General features: G+C 47.7%; 1 protein-coding gene across 1 annotated transcript in view; it reads right to left on the bottom strand.

Moving 5' to 3' along the window:
- The window catches only part of GSR (glutathione-disulfide reductase), a 557,956-nt gene that overhangs the window by 313,663 nt on the left and 222,925 nt on the right, over positions 1–21,368 (bottom strand). Inside the window, exon 6 of the mRNA XM_069626169.1 lies at positions 15,011–15,065. Within this exon, the coding sequence (XP_069482270.1) occupies positions 15,011–15,065 (55 nt within the window). The remainder of the gene's footprint in view (positions 1–15,010; positions 15,066–21,368) is intronic.

The following is a 21,368-nucleotide window of genomic DNA, read 5'->3' as shown; positions in this document are numbered from 1 at the left end:
CTGCAAAGGCGCAGAGCACTCTATGGGCATTTTTGCATAAATCCATTGCTTCAATTCAAGTCTGTACATTAAAAAGCTTAAACATAGGGATTAACCAAGAGCAACGAATATCCTGCAAGTGCGGACACCAGAAAATAAGATGAAACATATCTTTCGATGAAGATTTGCACATTGGGCAAAGATAGAAAGTGGATACATTCCATTTGCACAAGACACTCATAGTGGGTAACAGGCTCAAACAGAACTTTAAGTAGAGGGTCCGCTCACTAAGCGCAGCAATTCACGCAAGGTATTTTTCAAATCCCAAGAATAACTTGGATCTAATATATTGGGTAGATAACGGTGTCTGGAGTGCTAAGGTTGAGTAACGCTACTAATGCCCAATCCCAGTAAGCTTTCTTCCCTGCATCAATGCTTAAACATTAGTGGTCTCAGGTCTGTACCACATGTAGCCCATCCGGATCTGTTTTAGGATGATTCTTATGCGAGTGAACCAGGGCCATGTTTTACCATAAATACGCTTAATAACGTCTATCATGGCGCCCCTGTAGACAGATAATTTGTGCTTGGTCCAAAGACTGAGCCACAAGAGTATAGGTTTAATTCTAATACTATAGTCAATGCCCAGTAAACCTAGTTCACGTTTAAGGGCTATGGTTGGAGTTCCCTGGGGGAATGACAAAAGCTTCTTGAGAAATACATTTTTATTTTATGGATTTATTGTTTCCACTTTTATTGCCGATAGTTTCTGATACCAAAGCAGTTAGAAAATGTTTGTGATTGGTTATTGGTCATGGTGAAGTAAATGATGGCATAGTTGTACTGTAAAAAATCAGAAGAGCAAATTAGACAGTCGGTGAGGCAGGGTAAGGGGGATGTAGGAGGATGAGCAGGTCAACGGCCAGTTAGCTAAATAGGAAAAAAGCATTAGGGGCCAGATGAAATTGTATAATGTACATGACAGAGCAGGGCCTTAGGGGCCAGATGTAGCTATGTGTATGCACAATTCAGTGCAGTTACTCTTTCTACATACTCGGTTTACTTTACTCCTCTCCAAGTCTTTCCACTCGCCTTTTCCTCCTTGTACTTTCTCTCCCCCTACCTCTATCTGCTTTGGCATCTGACTTGTCTCTACTCATTCCTCCTTCCTGCTCTCTTCTTCTCTGACTGTCCCCTCTGCTCTGCTCGTACTGATATCAATGTCATCTTTCCGTCACCCATTCCTTGCTCTGAATGTGATCCGCATAAATAGTAGCGCCAACCCACCCGAGTGCCCACAAACACCAAACCATGACCAGATGCAGTGCTTCAGACGATGAGCATGGGGAATGGTGTACGACGTTGAATGAAATGCCACAGCTGTTTTTGTTTGGTTCACACTCAGCAATGTGAACCCAGAAGAGGGTTCTTTGCCATCTTGGATTCCCAAAAATTACTGCATTGATTACTGCCAGCCCTCCTTCCAACGTTTGACGGCTGGCTGACACTGATCACCTCCATATCTGAGCGGCCCTCCCGCAAGCTTGCAGTTCGACTTAGTAAAGTAAATGATGGTGCTTTATTCTTCCTGCAATTAGAACCACTCTTTAATGTCTTTGGGTGTGAGGCTGCAGGATCCTGCAATCCAATCTCTTTCAGGGCTTGCTGCCCTGGCTTAACTCACTTGGATGTGACACATGTGATAAGCAAATCCTGAGAGCAAATTTCCAGTTTCCTCAGGTTAGTTAAAAGATATTTGATTTTAGTGAGCATTGCAATCCAAGCAGAATTTGGTAGCAAGTATGTGTTCGGGGGGTCTAGTAGTTTGTATTATTGGTCCATGCTCCTAGAAACACTTGTGTACAGGCGCGTTATAAATCACTTATATCATATCCTTTTATATTCAGGGACTGTGAGCGATGGGACAACAGAGAAGAGTTGGTATAAACACCACAAATTACAGATGGACTCGGGAGTCTGGAAACTTTACCTGCTCCCGGTCCCACATCAGACAGCGGGCGGTAACACCTGACCCATGTAAAATAAGGTGTACGAGGATCAGTAAGGAATCTCCTGTGCATTATACCGGAAAAGTGGTGAGAAGGTGGGCAGCTAAAACATCCACATTTTCACTCCGTTTAGGGCCCCTCACAGTATGTTTTTCCATCTTTGAGTTAATGAATGCTGTAACGCAACCCTTAACGACAAAACATTTTTTGCTTGCAGAAGTTTTTTTTTTCAAATGTTTACTGCCACATTTTGAATGGAGATACAAATTAAATTCCTACTCCGAATTCATAACCCTACACATGTGGTTTTACTACCTGTTTACTTTTGCCACCTAACACGTAACAAGTGTGTAAGAATTCAATAACCCTTTTAATTTCCGGTTCCAATAGTTCCGACTCATCTGAATGACAACAGAGAAAGAGAATGTGCTTGGTGATTTGGCTCCAGTCATCCTCATTACCCGCTCTCAATTCTGCTTTCTTCTAAACACAAGGCTGCCTCCCCTCCATCCTCTGCGATGTACAAGCTACCATGCAACTCTGCAAACCCCAAGATCTCCTACATGGCCCAAGATCAGGGAGCAAACATTTAAGTTGCAAGCTACTAGCCAGCCATAAAAAAAGTTGCTTGCCATCTCAATACTATACAGACACACAGCACACAATTTCTTACTCGCCAAATATCAATGGCTAGTGAAAACTTTGCACCCTGCCCTAGATTATCTGCTAGCTTCACCGCCAGATAGTCCACAAGCCAGACCTAACAACTGTGGGGGTTACCATGTCCAAAGTGCTCCACTAATTATGGTCAGGCAATTGGGCCTAAGGACTCACACCTGCAACCTGTCAAATGGTTGCAGGTGCATAAATGGTGGGGCCAGTGAGGTGGAAAGAGAGACCAGCAGGAGAGAAGCCAGGGCGAGCATTGTGGGCCTGAGGGGAGAATTCTAACCAGAAGGAGACAGACAATTTGGGTCCTGCTGGACAGCCAGGATGCCAGCAAAGAACCCCAAGGAGCTGTGGAGCCAAGGCCACCAAAGGACCACAGAGGTGGGAGCCTCATTGGTCGGGTGTCCGCAGCAGGAGCTGCAGACACAGGGCAGATCCGAACGCTGCAAGTTACAGTCAGCACCCACAGGAAGCAAGCAGCACTGCTGGCAACCCATAGAAGAAGGTGAAGTGCGGGTGGGGCTCGCAATCCAGAGAAAAAGTATTGCCGGAGCAGACGCTGAGATAACAGCCACCCGCAGGAGACGCCAATGGGCGGTGAGTGGAAGAGAGAGAGAGCACTCAAACCAGGGCACTCCTGGGGGCTGCTAGAAAGCCAAACTAACTGCTGAATGAATGAGAGAATGTACAAGATGCAAGGATCCCAAAGCAACGGGTTGTGAGGAATAATATGGACAAGATGAACTATAAGCAGCAGAATGAAAGCTCCAAATCATTAAATACCGAACTAAATGAAAGCTTGTGACAACGCTAGGAACAGATGATAAGTTTGTGTGAATTACATGTACAGTGAATTTAAAGCAAAAAGCGAATTGTATGAACTACAGTGAAAAGCAAGTATGGAATATTGCTGAAGGGTATGAAAGCAATGTGATGAAAGGAACAAGAGCACCACCTAGTGAACTGTACGAGAAAACACACTATGGCAAAGTCAAGAAAGATACTGGCAAAGAGGAAACCACATTGTGTCAAAGCCAGGAGGCTGGCAAGGAGAAAGCCAAGTGAATTTGAACCAGCACAAATGTAAAGGTACAGAAGAACCTGTTTGGGCAAGAAAGTCTAGGGTTACCGGTTGCGTGACCTGTAATGGGTGGACTGTGTGGTCCGGCAACTGGGCCTAATCCGGGGATACCCCATCTGTGAAAGCTACAGAAATATACAGAGAATCCAAACAAGTGTATGAAAGAGATTGCTGAAGGGAAACAGAAGAAAAGCAATCTGTATGAATTGTCAAGAAACCAAAAGGAGTGTAAAGTTGAACTGGAATTGGTTTTGAACATTGAGAGACTGAGACAAAGTACAATTTGGCAAGCTGAAGTCTTGAGAAAGGGAAACCAAATTCTTTATGAACTTTCTTGCTATCTTGAAGAAAGGTTTGGCCCTCTTTGGAACTGTGTTATCGTCTTGGGGAAGGGAACCCCAAGACTTTTTGGAACTGTCTTGAACTTGGGGAAGGGGACCTGGAAAGTAAGCCAGGAGCTGGAAGAAGCTCAGAACTTTATTTGTAACACTATTTTATTGTTGACATACCTACCCATTGCTTAGCTTTAGTTGTGAGGGCAAGTATAGGTTATGGACACAGACAGACTTTTAAGTTGTACTTACTGACGTGGACTGTCCTTAGTTCCTTTAGGTAGGGAAATCCCACCTTAGTATAGGGCAAGTTAGGCCTTCAACCATCCTGACATATAAGTTAATAAATCATTTTTGTTTGAACTTTGAATTTGTTGTCTGTGTCTTGCTTCATGATGCCTTCACAGTGAGCAGAACCAATGTGGAGAAAGAAGGGCAGGAGAAAACACTAGGGAAAGCCAGAGACCCAAGGAACAAAAGTAGCCGGGATGGCCTGAAAAGAGACGTGTGAATGGTCTGAAGGGGGCCAGCGTCAAAGCTGAATTTCTGCAGAAAAATCTCAGGGAAGTTCCCAGAGCTTTGGCTGACAAGGGCTATAAAGCTTGTCAGTGTGAATAGGTTTTTACTCCCTTTGTAGTAGTGGGAAGGGCACTACATCTTTTATGGGTGAAAAGGACACTATTTCCCTCTGGATGTGAAGGGCACCATATGTATTATAGAACAGATAGGTGCAACATGGCTCTAACAGTGGGAGGGACGCTATATATTTTAAAGTGAACTGTGGCACTACAACCCCAGGTCAGGAGGAAGGGGGCCAGAAACTATCCTGGTATGTATTACAAATAGTGAGGACCTGTGACAAAAGAAACAGCTGGGCGCTATATTCCAGATGGCTGTATATAGAGAATCTGGGAGAGACCAGGTCTTCAAAGAGAATGGTTACATTTGACACTTTATGATTGGACACATCCAGACACTTGAATTAGGCCAGGGAATTCCTGCTCTGTTATAGATGAATCCACCAGTCCCTAGAGGTGCTTAACCCCACCACTTCCTATTTGCAAATCCACTAAGTTTAAACATTTACTGGTCAAGTCACGTGCTTGGTTGATCTGCCATAGCTGTTTGTCCTAATGCTTCTGTGGATTTGTGTAGTACCCGTGGCCCCATGAATCTCTCCTCTTTCTCTCAACTGTAGCGATTCACAGTATCTCGTCACTTCTGCCCAGGAGGGACTATTCCCTGTGAGGATAGGGAAGTGACGCTGCTAGCCAATTGTCTCCGTAGGGTCGGAAAGCAGGAACTCACAGGGAGAGACTCCCCTCCTGAGGATAAGGACTCGCATTCCAGGAAGGAACGCCCTAACCCTTTTCCCCCAGCGAATAAATCCGTGTCAGAAATCCCTGATAGCACAAAGTAATATAACCCAGACGAAGACAAGCCAAAGAAACTGGTATAGTAATAGCAGGTTGCCTTACCATGGTACTGAGAAGAGTTGGCCCCAAGCAGGCATAAACATTAGTTAAAAAACAGTAGAGAATGACTGCCTTTATGCTGGGGAGGATCCAGCTACAGGAAATCACGAGCGAGAAAGGACTGTGGAATAGAGAGAGCAGCTGGCGTGAGGCAAGCCCAGCCCGGGAAGTTCGAAACTGGGAACACGAAGATGCACAAACCTTGACTGCAGTGGTGTGAACATCCAAGGACGGTCGGCGGAGAACTGCTGTGGAAGCGAAGCTCCTGACCATTGGAAGGAGAGAGAAACCTGTGGTGGCGTGACCTTGTAGAGGTGGACCATGTGGTTCTGTAACTGCGCTAGAGCAGTGTGGCCTAGGACTCTGTGGAGCCGCAAGAACGAAGTGGGGAGCCGAGTGAAGGAAGCAGGAAACGCTGAAGCGACGTGAGTAAGCCCACCTGCCAAGAAGAACTGGCGACGCACTCCCAACACATTACAGTTAACGGAAATAGTAGTAGACCCGTTAGGGGTTTAGAGCAGCTAAAGAGTCAAGCGAGCCCCAGAGTCAAGAAAGCCTTGGGAGTAATCTCCCTTGTCACAGAAGGGAGACCCAGAGAACCAAGAGTCTAGAAAGTCCTGTGAGTAATTCCCCTTGTCATGTCAGAGAAGTGAAACTCAGAGAATTAAGAGTCAAGAGAACCGATGGGGTAATCTCCTCATCACAGTAATAGTCTAAGTAGGATTAAAGAGAGTATTAGACAACAAGAACTGTCTGGAAGAAATCCCCATAACGCCATAAGACAGGGAAAAATTGCTGGAATTGTAAAACAAGTTTTTCAGAAGCCCTTGGGAAGAAGTAAAGAGACTTTTGAGGACTACTGCCAAAGACTATCCCAAGACAGCCTGCAAGGCTGTACCAGGTGGGTCAGGAGAAGGGAGTCATTCTCCTGACCATACATTTGTTGTGGAATCAGAAGCTAGAGCAACCGATTATTGGAAAAGGAATAAAGACTGAGCTAGTTCACCAGGAGAAGGGAGTCATTGTCCTGGTACTAGTTTCATTTGGATGCTGAACCCTTTTGTAGATTAATGGTAGAGTTAGAGAAGGATTTTGGACAGAGGACGAACACTATTTATTTGAATAAACAACCTGACGACTAGCAACCGAGTCGATATTTGTTTAGGTAGTGTGATGATCAAGTATATTTCCCATGAGGCCAGGGAGGTGAGGACGGTACCCGATGGTACCCCTAGGGGTGGTGTAATGCAGGTGGCTCTCATGGCGAGGAACTCCCCATCTGGGAATAAGGACGACCGTCTAGGAAACAGCACTTAATAGAAAATCACCCCCCACATACTCTAGCTTCTACATCCTCTGCTAACCGCTTTGTAGACAGTAGACCTACTGTTATAAGGCAGAGTACCTCAGGGTTCTTGAAAATACTGAGACGAAGAAGAACAACAGGAACCTAGGTAATCCAAGTACTGGGACGAGTTTCCCCATGGAGCAATGAAGATGAAACCTGTGAAAGAGACTTATACAATGGGCCCAGACATTGCTGGCAACATTGTATAAAAATGAATAATGGACTAAACACTTAGTCTCAGGCAGCAGCAGAAGATAGCATGTGTGCTGCGCACCGAACGTGGGAGATACAAAACTGCATCGCTGATCCGGAGAGAGAGAGCTCCAAGGAGCTGCCACTCCGCTGTGTCTGATGATTGGGAGATCTGCAGGAGCAGACATGTGCACAGCAGTGTCGAGAGGAGGAAGGAACGCAGAAGGCAGCTGGGAACGCTGTCGCAGAGAAAGCAAGACGCTGGAGAAGGCTAACCAACCGCCCGCCATACCAGTAAGCCCCTGTGAGGTGCCGAAACCCCCAACAAGGTAAAGGGTGGCACGGGAGACCTGGAGGGGACGCGGGGCAGCTTAGCAAGAGGGTGCATGCAGTTGTCCCTGTGCGCTTTTGCAACCTTAACGCTTGAGTGCCATGGCAGAGGCAGAAAGCCTACAAACCTTGTCCTCCACATTGCAGTGGTTGAACGAAGTCCGTTGACCACCAGGGAAGGGTTGCAGACCCCAAACACCATAAAGGAAAGTTGAGAGGGACAACCCCTCACAACAGTGGTGGGAATAAGTCCATTGACCACCAAAGAAGGGTTCGGGACCCTAAAGAGAATAAGAGTCCTCTTTGTGGCAGTACTTGGCAGGGAAGTGAACCAAGTGGGCCAGTACAAAGAAGAAGGGAAACCAGGGTCTGTGACACAAAGCAAGAAAGTGATACAAGCCATCTTCCTTGTGGCAGTACTTGGCAGGGAAGTGAACCAAGTGGGCCAGTTCAAAGAAGAAGAGAAGCCAGGGTCTGGGACCCAAAACAAGAAAGTGATACGAGTCATCTTTCTCGTGCAGTGCTTGGCAGGGAAGTGAGCCAAGAGGCCCAGATCAAAGAAGAGAAGCCAGAGTCGTGGACCCTCCAAACACTTCGAATTGGGTGTTATAAGTGTGAAGCCTAATGAAAAGAAGACCAGCGGAAGGGAGTCATACCCCATGGTTGTATAGAACTGATAAGATACCAGGAGAAGGGAGTGACCTAGACTGGCAGTACGTTCCAAAAAGGCCTCAAGGGAAGTAATTCCCCCGGGCTATCTGAGACTGGACGTCAGGAGAAGGGAGACAGTTTCCTGGCCCACCAAGAAAGCATTGCTTGGAACATTACCATCAGAGGAAGGGAACCCTTCCCCCAGACACACTTGAGACATGAGAACGTTATAAGATGTGGGAACTGTTTCAACAAAACAGGAATCATATCCCAGGAGACGGGAGTCATTCTCCTGGGACAAGAACAGTACGGATCTATGTGATTATTGCGACGGCTGAAAACCCCTTTACACCACATATATATGCGGCGGGAAGACCCCCCGCAGGTCCCCTACATTAATATTATATTCTATACCCCCCCCACATATATATGTGGTGTAAGGGGGGGTCCAAAAAACAAAAACAAAGTCGGCATTTTAAGCTGTTGTAATTGTGAGGGCGACATTTTGGTACGATTCCGAACAGTACTGCCTTATTCTTTAATTTCTAGTGTAAGGGACAGAAGTAAGGTTTTCTTTGACACAGGATGGTGGACACTTTTGAATTAACAGACATCCTGACAGACACCTTATCTTTAGTTGAGTCAGGGAAACCCCTCTTAGGAACAGGGACAGTAGGTTTTCTATTTCTTTTGTATTCAATAAAAGTCTTTAGCCCCAAACCTGCTGCCTTTGTGTCAGTCTGCACCCTTACAGTAAGGATAATCCTTTAGAGATAGGGAGAAGTAGGTTGTTGAATCATGCTACTCCTTTGTCTGACTTCTTACTCCACCATGCCACACCCCCCAAATGCCCCCAACCCTCCAAGATGAGTATAGTAGCTTTCCCCTGCAATAGTGGTGCCTCTTCCTGTGGCAACGGGGCTCTCTCAAAGCAGGATATTTTGTTTGTGCACCATTCCCCTATACTTTCACTCTGTTTTGCATACTCAAATTAGGTCTTGCTGGATTGCATCCTCCTTTAAGTGCTGTGTGAGGATTCCAAGTTGATCGTCACCTCTCTCCACATGGTAGCCAGCCCGTTTGGGATTAAGAGGAGATCCTGGTATGTTTAACACCCCCTAAGGGACACAAAAGCAGATTCCTCTGGAAATGAATCCCCTCTACCCCCTTAGGGGACAGGCAATCCCAAGAAAGGGGCCCCAGTAACCAGCCCTTGCTCCCTACCACTAAGACCTTTGTTGGATATGTGGGATCTGAGATGTTTGATAACCCTAAATCACCTTTTGTCAGGGCTGGTTTGGTTTCGGACTCCAACTATCCCACAGTCTTCCTGGGAAACAGCAATAGAGTGAACGCACCAGACCCCTGTTAAAAAAAACCTATAAAGAACCAATCGGAAGTGCCGCTGGAATAAGGTCACAGAATTCAAGTGAGCCCGAAGGCCCGGAGGAGGTGGGGCCGAACAGAGAGAGACAATACGCCAGACTCGGCGTCTCAACATGTGGTCCGCGCTGCGGGAAGGCAGCAGCGCATACCAGACAATTAGCTGGCAGGTCTGGTTTGGTGAAGAGGAAGCGAACGAGGAACAGGCCTGAGGGGACGCCGCAGTCACATCCCTGCTCAAAGCAATCTGGAGACGAGAAGCGACAGCAGCCTTTCGGGAACACATTTGATGACTGGTGTAAGTGGTTCTGCGTCAGACAGACTGGACACCCCTCATGAGGAGCACTGCATGGCAGAAGAAGGTATGCAGTGGCTCCAGGTTACCAGGAGGTGGACTGTAAAACAAGTAAGAGAACGAAGGACCCCAGAGCAAGGAGAGCACAGAGAAGCCCCAGAGCGGTGAGAGCACAGAGAAGCCCCAAGGAGGGGCTATCTCAGAGAACCCCCAAGGAGGGGAGAGCACTAAGGCGCCCCAAAGATCGGAGAGCACCGAGAAGCCCCAAGGAGGGGAGAGCCCAGAGAAGCCCCAGATTGCAAAGAATGATGTTCTGCGAGGTTGCCCAGAGCAATTGCCAGAGGTTTAAGATTAATGCTAAACCTTCCAGCCATCACCTCTTTGTTTTTGCTTTGTCACCTGTGAGGGGTCAGAAATGAGAGGTGGACACAATGTTGTACTGTTTTCAACATCAGACATTTTATTAACTCAAAAGGATTGGATAAAGGCCTTTCTATCCCTATTCTAAAGGGAGTTTCCCTACCGAGGAACATAACACTAAAGATTTTATTTATTTATTTATTTATTTATTCGTATTTGTTGAGCGCACAGCAGACCGAAGGCATCGTGGCGCTTGTTACAGTGTTGCTTATACTTAGTTACATACAATTCATGTCCGTGGGGTTACAATTGGACGATATGATTCTTTTGTTACATATATACATTGAGGGACAGCTAACTAAGGGGGCAAGGTTAGTTAAAGAGAGCAGTTTTGAGCTTTTTGCGGAAGGCGGAGAGAGAAGTTTCAGCTCTGAGGTCAGTGGGGAGAGCGTTCCATAGCTTAGGTGCGAGGAAAGGGAAGCCTGTGCCTCCTGCCTTTGTCCTATTGATGCGGGGTATCGTTAGTTGATTGGTGTATTGTAGTCTGGTCGGTCTGGTTGATTGAGATCTAAATAGGGTGTCAGATAGGTATGAGGGTGCAGTGAGGTTGATGCATTTGTGCGTGGTTGTGAGTATTTTGAAGGAGATGCGGCCCTTGACTGGGAGCCAGTGGGCTGTTTTCCTGACTTGACTGATGTGATCAGTCTGAGTCTTGTAGTCAAAACGATATAAACAGTCCTTGTGTTCAAACTTTATCTGACCCTCACACTTACAATCAAAAAGATGTAAGGTAGATGCAGTTCTGAATTTTACTTAATGAAAAGTGTATAGAAAATACAAGTATGAAAATTCAACAAATAATCCTTGAATACAGGAGGGATTCCATTCCCCTGAATTATTTCAGGTAGGATAACCAACGTGTTCTCTGAGGTCAGTCTTTAGGAGTAGTTAGACCGTCTCTTTCATAAAGCACTTTCTTGTCCTTTTCCCAAACAATAATTCCTCAGAAATAGCAGAAATTTATTTTCCCACAACACTGAACAAAAAGAAGACTTTACATAAGGATGACAAACAGTGGGCCTCATTACGACCCAAGCGGCCACGGAATGAACGGTGCCAGTAAGGGACCGGCACCGTTCATTCCGAGGCACCTCATTACGAGGTCTGATGCGGGTCCCGCTCAGGACGCCTGGCCAGACCAGGGTCCTTAGCGGACCCGCTAGCAGACCAGGATGCTAACAACGGGCCTGTCATTAACGGGCCCGTTGTTAGCATCCCCCCCATTCCCATTGAGTTCTATGGAGGCTCAAATGGGGATGTACCGGGTCCGGGTCCCGGGAAAGGGAATTACTGGGCCCTCCAAGGTCGGAATGGCCCGGTAATTCCCTATTCCTGGAATCCGGACCCGGTACCCGGTATGGGGGTAGCCATGCTGCTAAAAGCGGCATGGCTACCTCCATACTCGTAATGAGGCCCAGTGTCTTTTCCCAAAAAGTGATTCCTTAGAAAGGGTAGAAATGTCTTTTCCCACAACACTATTTGGAGGATAACAAAAGAAGTCTTCAACTTTAACAGAATGGAAAAACTCTTTGAAAGGATGGCAACATCTCTTTCACATTACTCTTTCACATTATTTTTCCAAAGATGGTTTGGTGGTATACACACCTGCCAGGAATCCCCCTTTCTGGAATTTGCAGATCTCCTGGTGTACTCTCCTGCCAGGTATCCTTCTCCAAAAAGAGTTCACTGCCTGATGTTCTTTGTTCATCAGGTCTTTCTACAATGTTCACTTTTCCTCCTACAATGCTCACTTTCTTCCTAAGTAAAATACAGTTACAATCCTTAACTTCTTATACTTCTTTTATTTCAAGTACCACTTGTTCCAACTTCATCCACATTGACATCTCATACATGGAGGTTTGCACAAGTTCTTTCTGTTAACCACTTCATTACCATATCTTGACTTGTGACAATGTTTCCCCTAACTGACATGTCATACAAGGAGATTCATACAACTGTTGCCTTTCAACTTCTTCATTAACATCTCTTGGCTGGAGGCAATGCGTGCTCCAATGTTCCCCAAATTGACATTTGTACAATCCTTGCCTTTCCACTCTATATTGTTGGTATTCAAATCAACTATTCAATTGTTCACATTCGTTTGCAAACACGTCCCGGGACCCCCCAACTTCTCTGGGCCGGCTCACTGGTCAGACGTGTGGCTGCAGCAAAGGGCTTTCTATGGGAAGGCTTCCCCGGTCGTGCAGAAACTCTTTTGGTTCCTATGTCGGCTTTTCAACTCCTCACCGATGGAACCAGGGCAGCCCCACAAGACCACGTCTCTTCGAGGCTTGCAGCAGCGGTCTGCTTTGCAGAGGCTCTTCCGTTGCTTTCTCACTGGTTTCCCATTCGTCTGGTGCAGCATGCCTCCAGGCGGTTGCCTGTGAGTGCTTTGCTTTCCCAGTACAGCTCATCTCTGTGTCTCTCCTTCTGCTGTTAGTCACGCTTCTCCTGCACTGCAGCTCTCCTCTCCTTTCCTCACGTGAAGTTCTTCATCCGGTTTAAATGTCCAGCGCAGTTGATTACCAATCTGACAACTAGTCCGCATGTTGCGTTTCATGTTCCTTTCATTCCACATTAACTCCTTCCTCCTCTTTCTCGTCACAGTTCTTGAGGCATTATGGGAGTTGGAGTCCCTAGGAGTTTAAAACCTTTTAGTGTTACATTCCTTAACATTTGTGTTTAAATCAGAAACATTAGAGACAGAAGATGGTATGTTGGTGTTATGCACACATGACGTGTGAATGGCATCAATTCGGCAGTATGCCATCAATATGTTAGAGATTGTGTTTTCAGAAGGAAGGGAAGAATACTGTGCCTTTTCTGGGGGTGGGGCGGGGGAGTCATTTCCTCCCAATATTTGTTCCCTCCACAATGATCCTTCCTCATAATACCACCCCTAGGGTCATTGTCAGGTAGCGGTTACTGTCCCCGGGCCATAGATCATCACCGGGGGATCAGTGATAACTCTGCAGGAGTTATCATGCACCCCAAGTGGGACAGGTATGCCCAGACGTGGGTCTCGTGCTTGCTGGGCCTAGAGACCCAAGCTAATCCTCACTGATAAAGCTCAGTTAGGCCGAAACATGTCTGGAGATGCTTGTGGTCTAATGCAGAAGGGATGTGACCTAGCAGTTCGGGCTGGACTGCCCCTTTGGGGGTTGGACCAAGCCTTATTTGAATATGGTATTTTCCCTTTCTGCAATGGCTTGGCAGGCAAAGAACAATGATTTGGATGGTTGCTCAGAGCAATTGACAGAAGTTTAAGAATAATTCTAAACCTTCCAGCCATCACCTTTTTGTTTTTCCAGAGTGGGAAGAGCACAGAGAAGCTCCAGGGTGGGGAGAACACAGAGAAACCCCAACATGGGAAAAGCCCAGAGGAGCACCACAGTGGGGTGAGGGAAAGACACCATTCCCAGAGTGGGGAGAGAAAGAAGAAATCCCAGAGTGGGTAGTGAGAAGGAGGAGAGCCCCAAAGTGGGAGGAAAAAGGAAATAAAACAGAGTGAGGAATAAGAAGGAGCATAGCCACAGAGTGGGAAGGAAGTGACAGAGAAATACTCACCCGAGTAAACAATAACAAAGAGTTTCCCCACCCCATTTCCCCAAAGGAAGGAAGAAGGATGACTGAGACCTTTTAGGCAAGAAAAAGAGACATGGCTGAAGCCTCGGATGGCATTTAAGCTGTGCCTGTGAACCTTCAGAAGTGTCTATGATAACGATAACCAGTCTAAAGAGGTGGGGGACCAGAAGCCACCAGCCAACTCTTTCATTGGGAAATTCCACCAATCTTTCTTAGTAGTTTTGTGGTGTTCCTTTCTAGAGATAGGGAAAGGAAGTAGGTTAGGATAGGATTTCGGGACAGAGGACTTTATTTATGCTAAGACCTCCTCACATCCCGAAGAGCACCCTTTTTTTCTGTTTCTGATTAGAATAGAGTTTAGAGTTTGCAGGTATTGGGAAAGAGGAGGCCTTTTTTTTTAAAGAAAAAAAGACTTAAAAACATGCAACTATGTCTTTCTCCAGATTCTGACTTATATAATGACTAAGGGGCTCACCACGAGTTGGGCTGTAGCCCTTAAATGCAGCAATAACGGTAATACCACCGCATTTAAGGGCTGGTCCTATTACGAGTTGGGCGCTAAATGGGCCGTTTTACCTCCAGCTTTTTTCTGGAGGTGAAAATCCCTGTTTTTGGCGGTATTACCGCCGGCTGTAGTAGCCCGCAGTGTTAGCGCCAAAAATGCCCCATTGGATCCAATGGACCCAGTGAGGAATGGCGATTTACTGTTAATGCCCAACCCGTGATCCGGCTGTAATACCGCCGGACCAGTGGGTGCTAAGGCTATTATAGTCGGGCACTATTACAGCTGGGATACAGTCCAGCATGTGATGAGACCCTAAGTGTTACAGCCAATCAAACACTACAATGTCTGGGGTTTTTGGAACAGATGCCCAACTTATGAGCCTGACTCAAAGGTTTAAGTCCCATAACGCTTGGTGTTGCCCATGGCATGGACTAGAACGCGTTTAGCATGCAGCTGCAGAATAGGGTGCTAAGCTTCGACTTTCCGTTTTTCATTTTACATGCACGAACAGGAAAAATGTAAGTCAAAGATGGAAAAAAATCCAATTTGTCTTCAAGGACACACAAGTCCCCTTACAATTTCATGCGAGCCCTTCATAGAAGAATTCATGTTTGTGAAAAGAAGACAAAAAAAATGTTAAACGCAAATCAGACACTATCAATCAGTCATGTGCCTCTCTGAACATAAGTCTTTGTTCATGAGAACCCAACAGGTTTGAGAAGGAGATTTTTTTTTTTTTTAAAAATATTGATTTACCTTGGCAGTTCCTCTAGTTCAAAAAAGCCATCACTGGTGATTCCTAAATTCGCACCTGAAAAAGAACGATAATGGCCATCATTTGAATGCAAAAGGATTGATCCCGTTCAACGCAAAACCTAATACATGTTTAGAAATAAATGTGCATCAATTCGACACATGTTTTTGATGTGCTGACTTTTAAAAAAAGATTAAGTCCCTGCCATGTTAGGACAATTACATTAAAGTTATGGATTATTGAAGCACACGACTGAGGATTCATGGGGAACCTTACAGTTGACACATTAAAGCTTTTCACATTAGCTTAGATGCTGTTATCAAAGGAGGATAAGGGTTGAAATGCATAGAAAGTGTTTCACTCCTTGCACCAAACTTATTTAGTTGGTTCTGTAAGTCATCCACCGAAAACTAGCACAGGTTTTTTAAGGACATGGAAAAACATTAAAACAGATCAATAAATCTGAATAAATACAGTATCCCCTTGTTTCCGTATGTGTGTGTAAAAACACAAAAAGTACCTACCCACTCAAACACCTGACCCACCCAGCATACTCGATACACAGCTTATCTCTTATCTGCATCATTTACCTAGACCTTAGGATATTGTCTTTTCTCCTGGATATGGCTGAAATCATTTCAAAGTGTTAGTCTCAGCCGTGTATGTTTGCTGAAATTTGTGATTTGTTCAAAATGAGACTTAATACGCTTTTAGCATATTGTTCCCTCAGAACTTTCCTCTCTATTAATTTTAACATTTTAAAACACATTGGGCCTCATTACGACCCTTGCGGAAATGGAAAAATGATGGCGGAAATGCAATACCGCCATCGAACACCGCTCGTTGCGATCATGACCCGTCACCGTAAAGTACGATGCCATTAGCGACACCGCAGTGAACGGCAACGCTAACTGCACCAAGTACGCGCACGCGCGCCTTGCAAAACCGGAATCACCGCCATGGCGCAACGGTACGCGAATTCTGACCCTAGCGGACATGTACTGAACGCCATCAAGCACGTCGTAAAGTACCATTCCGCCATGGCGAGAAATACGGCAACGCGAACCAACCGTAAATGGCCCACTGAGTGCCTGTACTCCACTCCCTGGCCTCATTGCACAACTCCTGGCAGGCGCAATGTACACACACTATGCAACCAGTGAAATCCACTATTCACCCATGCATGCCAACGTAGAAAAGCATGCAGGGGCTCAAAGCGCCCCGTGAGTGGGCATCCATGTACGGCATGTCACCATAGCCGTACTGACGCAGCACAGGCATGTGAAGGTACAACACATCAAAATGAAAATCAAGAACACATGACACAAAACAACAGTAGTCCCCCATCGCTTGCCACCAGCGCAAGGCAACATCCACAACAGCATCCTGAGGGGGATTGCACCAGCCCTGTACTCATGCCAGTAAACAAACCAACCATCAGCAGAAGCATGTACCACACAAGTCGGCAGAGTGACTGAGCAGCCAGGCCCATCCCAAGAGGGGCCGATGGGAGCTGCAGGGCACAGATGGCATCAATACAGAAGCTATTCCAATGGACATGACCCCAGTCCCCCTCCAACAAACGCACGCAAACACAGTCACCTGTGACCAGCCACATTCTGAACAACCCATCATTCCACCAATCGACCTGGCTGACAGGCACCAGTCGGCCAAAAGCCAATCCCCCGCCCCTGAACAGCACATCATGTAAACAGACACAATGGCAGCCTCTATCCGTGACCATACTGTGCTACGTAGGCAAACGCGGCCAGTACTGTACCACACAACTCAACTCAGAAGGCGGAACACAAAGCAGATCATCATGCAATACATACCGCCACAAAGCGAAAATCGCCACATCACCTGCAAAGAACAACGCAACACGACAAATATCGGAATACAATTTAAATGCACATCCAAATGACAAAGGCCCCACATCAATTTGCAAAATCCCACCAAAACAACCATCATCGCCGAGGGCTGCATCTGCAATAATTGACCGGCTTCCACTTGTGTGACGCCCTGTACCATCATGGCACACAGGGCTTACATCAACGTTCCAAAAGGCAACATGGAAGCGGCAAGAACCGCAGGTCCGTCCCATGAGGCAGGCACTAGTCGAGCTGAAAGGCCGAAATGTTGCACCTAGCCACCAGTACAGCGTAAGGGCATGTGGCCCATTGGCGATCGTCCCATATGATCGAAATGGTGCTCCACTGATTCACCCGAAGCTGCAGGAGTCGAGAGTAAAAACCATCTGGAGGAGTGGCGTAGAGATGGCATCTGCAATAGGGCAGGAGATACCTGTCACCCAAAAGAAACACAAATCAACCGATTGCATTACGGGACTCATGATGCATTACAATCTTCATTCAACACACCAAATCCACACCCATATGCATGCTAGCCCACTCCAAAGGAATATACACACCCCTAATCCAGTATCGAATCACAACGAAACCAATCGAGCTAAATACACCATTGGCAACGTCGGTTACTGTGCATGCGTCCGTCAAGATAGAACCCATGACATGGGATTAGTAACGTGCCTAGACACAAGTGTATGAAGGCGCGTCGAGACAGGGAGGATCCGACAAGGGCAGAGAGACGTATGTCCCACCATGGCAGCCTTGCATCACATAACGCAGGGGAAGGGGAGTGAACCAAGAAACCCATGTACATGGCAGACCCTGAACGGATTCATCAGTCCATGCATCCACACATCATTCCCTCATCCCGCAATGAAAACGCATGAATATTCACTCACATAATATGTGAAACTTCCATCGCGTCTGTGCGTAATGCAGTCCGCAAAAACCACTGTGCCCCTGGCCGGATCTGTAGTGTTGTGAAGCAAGATGGATTTGGGAACGTCCTGCCTTATCGTCCACTACGCTATTGCGCATCCCATTCAATTCATATCATTCATTGCCTGCTCGTTATGGGCCATGTCCCAAGGACATTCTACAATAGAACGTTACATTTCCAGACAGACCTGTGGGCGTATCCTCGCCGCTACTTCAAAACCAAAAATGCTGGCCTTCGAATTCCTCACTTGCAACATTACGTCGAAAAGGCTTCTGTGGACGCTTGCATTCACAATTACATCAATGTAGTGCGGCTGTGTGTCATGATGCTAACTGGCTGCAATCACAAATGGGACGCCACGCCCGTCGGTGAAGTACGTTACTGTGCTGCATGAGGGTCGGCCATCGATCGAGCCCTACATACCACTGACTCTTCACAGGTATGTAAGCGGCTGCAATCATAGCATGTGTAACAATGGGAGCATAGCATGAAAATCAGTCAAAGTACATCACACTGCCATCGGGATTTGATACATGATTCCAATCCCAAGATGCCATGCGGCCAAATGCAGCCTTACGTGCGGGCCGTGCTCGACCAGAAGGGATTGCATCTGCCACAGATTCATTCAATCAGCACAGGTGGAGGCCATACAGGCCGACAGCACATATATTGCAGACCCAAACCCCTCCCACAACCACTCCCACTCCAAAATGCTACCGGCAGGACTAGCGATGTTGGGCCTGGGGTACCAGATAGCACTGCAAGTGCTACAACTACAAGAAGACGACGAACAACAACAGGTACAACAACCGGGCGCACAGGGGAGACGGAGGAGGAGGAGGAGGAGGAGGGCAAGGCAGGGTCAGCAAGGCCCACAAGCACTGCCACCACCACCACGCAGGCGGCCCGCAATCCCACGCCTCCGAGCCGATCCGTTCAACCTCACTGCTGAGCAGATCCACACCCTCTACCGTTTGGACCGGGACACCATAATCGCCATTGTGGACATGACACATGCTGACCTCGTGAGCATGATAGATAGCCCAACCGCCATCCCACCCCTACTGAAGGTGGTGTCTGCACTCCACTTCCTGGCCACAGGCACCTACCAGCACACAGTGGGACAGTTGCATGGCATTTCACAGCCACTGTTCTCACGGACACTCTTCCAAGTGCACGATGCCCTCCTGAAGCACGCCGACGACCACATCACACTACCACGCACGTACCAGGAGATTACCAACGCTAAAGTGGGATTCCATGCACTTGGCGGCATCCCGGGTTGCATTGGTGCCATCGACTGCACCCATGTTGAATTGGTTGTCCCACATGCCATGGAGGTCCAGTACCGCAACCGGAAACAATTTCATTCAATCAATGTGCAAATGGTGTGTGACTCCAACAAGATATTTACGCATTGTTGTGCCAGATTTCCAGGATCTACCCATGATTCTATGGTCCTGAGGAACACAAGAATACCACGCTACATGGAGCGACACGCAGGGCACAGATCCTGGCTACTCGGTGAGTCTCATTTCATGCATGACATCGTGGCCCATTTGATGCGTCAATGACCTTGCAGGGGGGGGGGGGGGCTACTTAGCACTATCATTCCACTGACACCCTTTATTCGTCTCATACAGGTGATGCCGGGTATCCACTGAAGAGATGGCTCCTTACACCAATCCGGAACCCACAGAACGAGCATGAGGAGGACTACAACCATGCCCACTCACGTACCCGTGTGGTCATTGAACAGGCATTCGGCCTACTGAAGGCTCGTTTCCGCAGCCTCAGCAGGTCTGGCGGGGCACTCATATACAGCCATGAGAAGGTTTCTAAGATGGTCATGGCATGTGTCATGCTGCACAACATGTGCATACGTAGGAATGTGCCCATGCCCCCTGACGCTGTACTGCATGCACCTGAAGATGATGATGATGATGAGGGTGGGGATGTGGAGGCACCTCAAGGAGTCCATGAGGCACAGGATGCACGTGCAATCCGACAGAGCATCATAGATGCATGCTTCTAGCAACCACGCATGGTGCCTATTACACGGAAAGGGGACCTGTGGCACTGTGTGTGTGTAGTACAGGCACATTGTGGACTGTACGCCTATGAAGGCCTCGTACGCAAATATCAATGTCCACACATGTCATTGGATGATAATGAGGTGCTGTATTGTTAATGTGATTTGATTTATACACCCTATGGACCCGCCACCCAGTGAAGCCCAACACACCCCCTCCACCCTACTACCTCCCCCCCCAACACCAGTGTCCAAATATGCATGCTGTCCGTGGGTAGACGCTATTGCAAGCCCCCTCTACGGGTATCAGGGGCACCCCTGCCCGTGGAGCGCAGGTTCCTGCCAGATCTGCGTTGGGGGCTGCCCTGGACGGAACTTGCCACGGATGAGGTCTCTGCCTGCTCGCGTCCATGCATGTCTCTGAGGGTTTGTGAGAGCTCCGAGAGCACACGGCGCACAGCAGCAAGTTCAGCACAGACGTCTTTGGACGTCGCATGCAGTTCCCCCCTCAGGCTCTCGGTGCTTTTCTCCATTTGTGCTCTCAGGCTCTCGGTGCTTCTCTCCATTTCTCCCCTGAGGCTCTCACTACTTTTCTCTATTTGTGCCCTGAGTGTCTCGGTGGATGTTTCCATGGCTGCCCTGGAACCCCCGCATTCATTTGCATGGTCCTTGAGTAGCGTGGACGCTTCCTGCTGTTGCTCGATCAGCAGGTCGAGGGACTGTTGCCTCTGCTGGGCCATGGACATTTGCGGTGGTGTGACAGGGGGGCTGCTCAACACATGTTGCCTTGGCACAGGACTTGTGGGGGTTGGCCAGTCGTCGTCTTCAGGGTGCCCCTGCGTGGTTTCGTCATGGTGTAGGGGATGGGACATGCAGGGGGATTGGGAAAGGTCATGGATGGTACCTACGTCGCCAGCACTGTTTTCCGTGTCGGAGCATGCTGGCATGACAGCTGTGTCCCCTATGGTGCTGCTACCACCAGAGGCGGTGCCATCAGATACGTTCTTTGGGGGGACCTGTGGTGCTGGGGTTGTGGACTTGCTGGCTGCTGGGGTGCCTGTTGCAGTCCCCTCCAGTGTGCTGCCACTTGATTCCTGCTGCTGCCGTGTCTTGATCCTTGCACCTGAGGTGGAGGCTCTTGGGACGTTGGTCCTGGCCCTCTTTGCAGGCGTGCTGGTAGGGGTGTCCTGCAGCTCGTCGTTGGTATCGGACCCTGTGGTGGAGTAAAGAGGGGCGAGCGTTAGTTATGGGTCTGTCGGATTTGGAATGGCAACGTATCAAATGCATTGGGGTGGTACATGAGGCTGATTTGGGACTGGGCCTTGGAGGTGGTCTCATTTCCGTGTGGATTGAGGATGCATTCATTTGGCTGCCTGCAGTTAGGGGGTGCATGCTGCACATGTAGGGGTTGTTTATGGCTTCTTGATTGATTTGTTTGTTCATTCTGACTTTTAGAGGGCGCTGTCAGGGCTAAGTATGTATTGCACTATGGGGTCACATGGTACTGCACATGTTCGTGG

Source organism: Ambystoma mexicanum, chromosome 6p (genome assembly GCF_040938575.1).
Source record: "Ambystoma mexicanum isolate Mex_15411 chromosome 6p, UKY_AmexF1_1, whole genome shotgun sequence".
NCBI classification, from domain to species: Eukaryota; Metazoa; Chordata; class Amphibia; order Caudata; family Ambystomatidae; genus Ambystoma; species Ambystoma mexicanum.
This window is presented reverse-complemented; position numbering and strand designations above follow the sequence as displayed.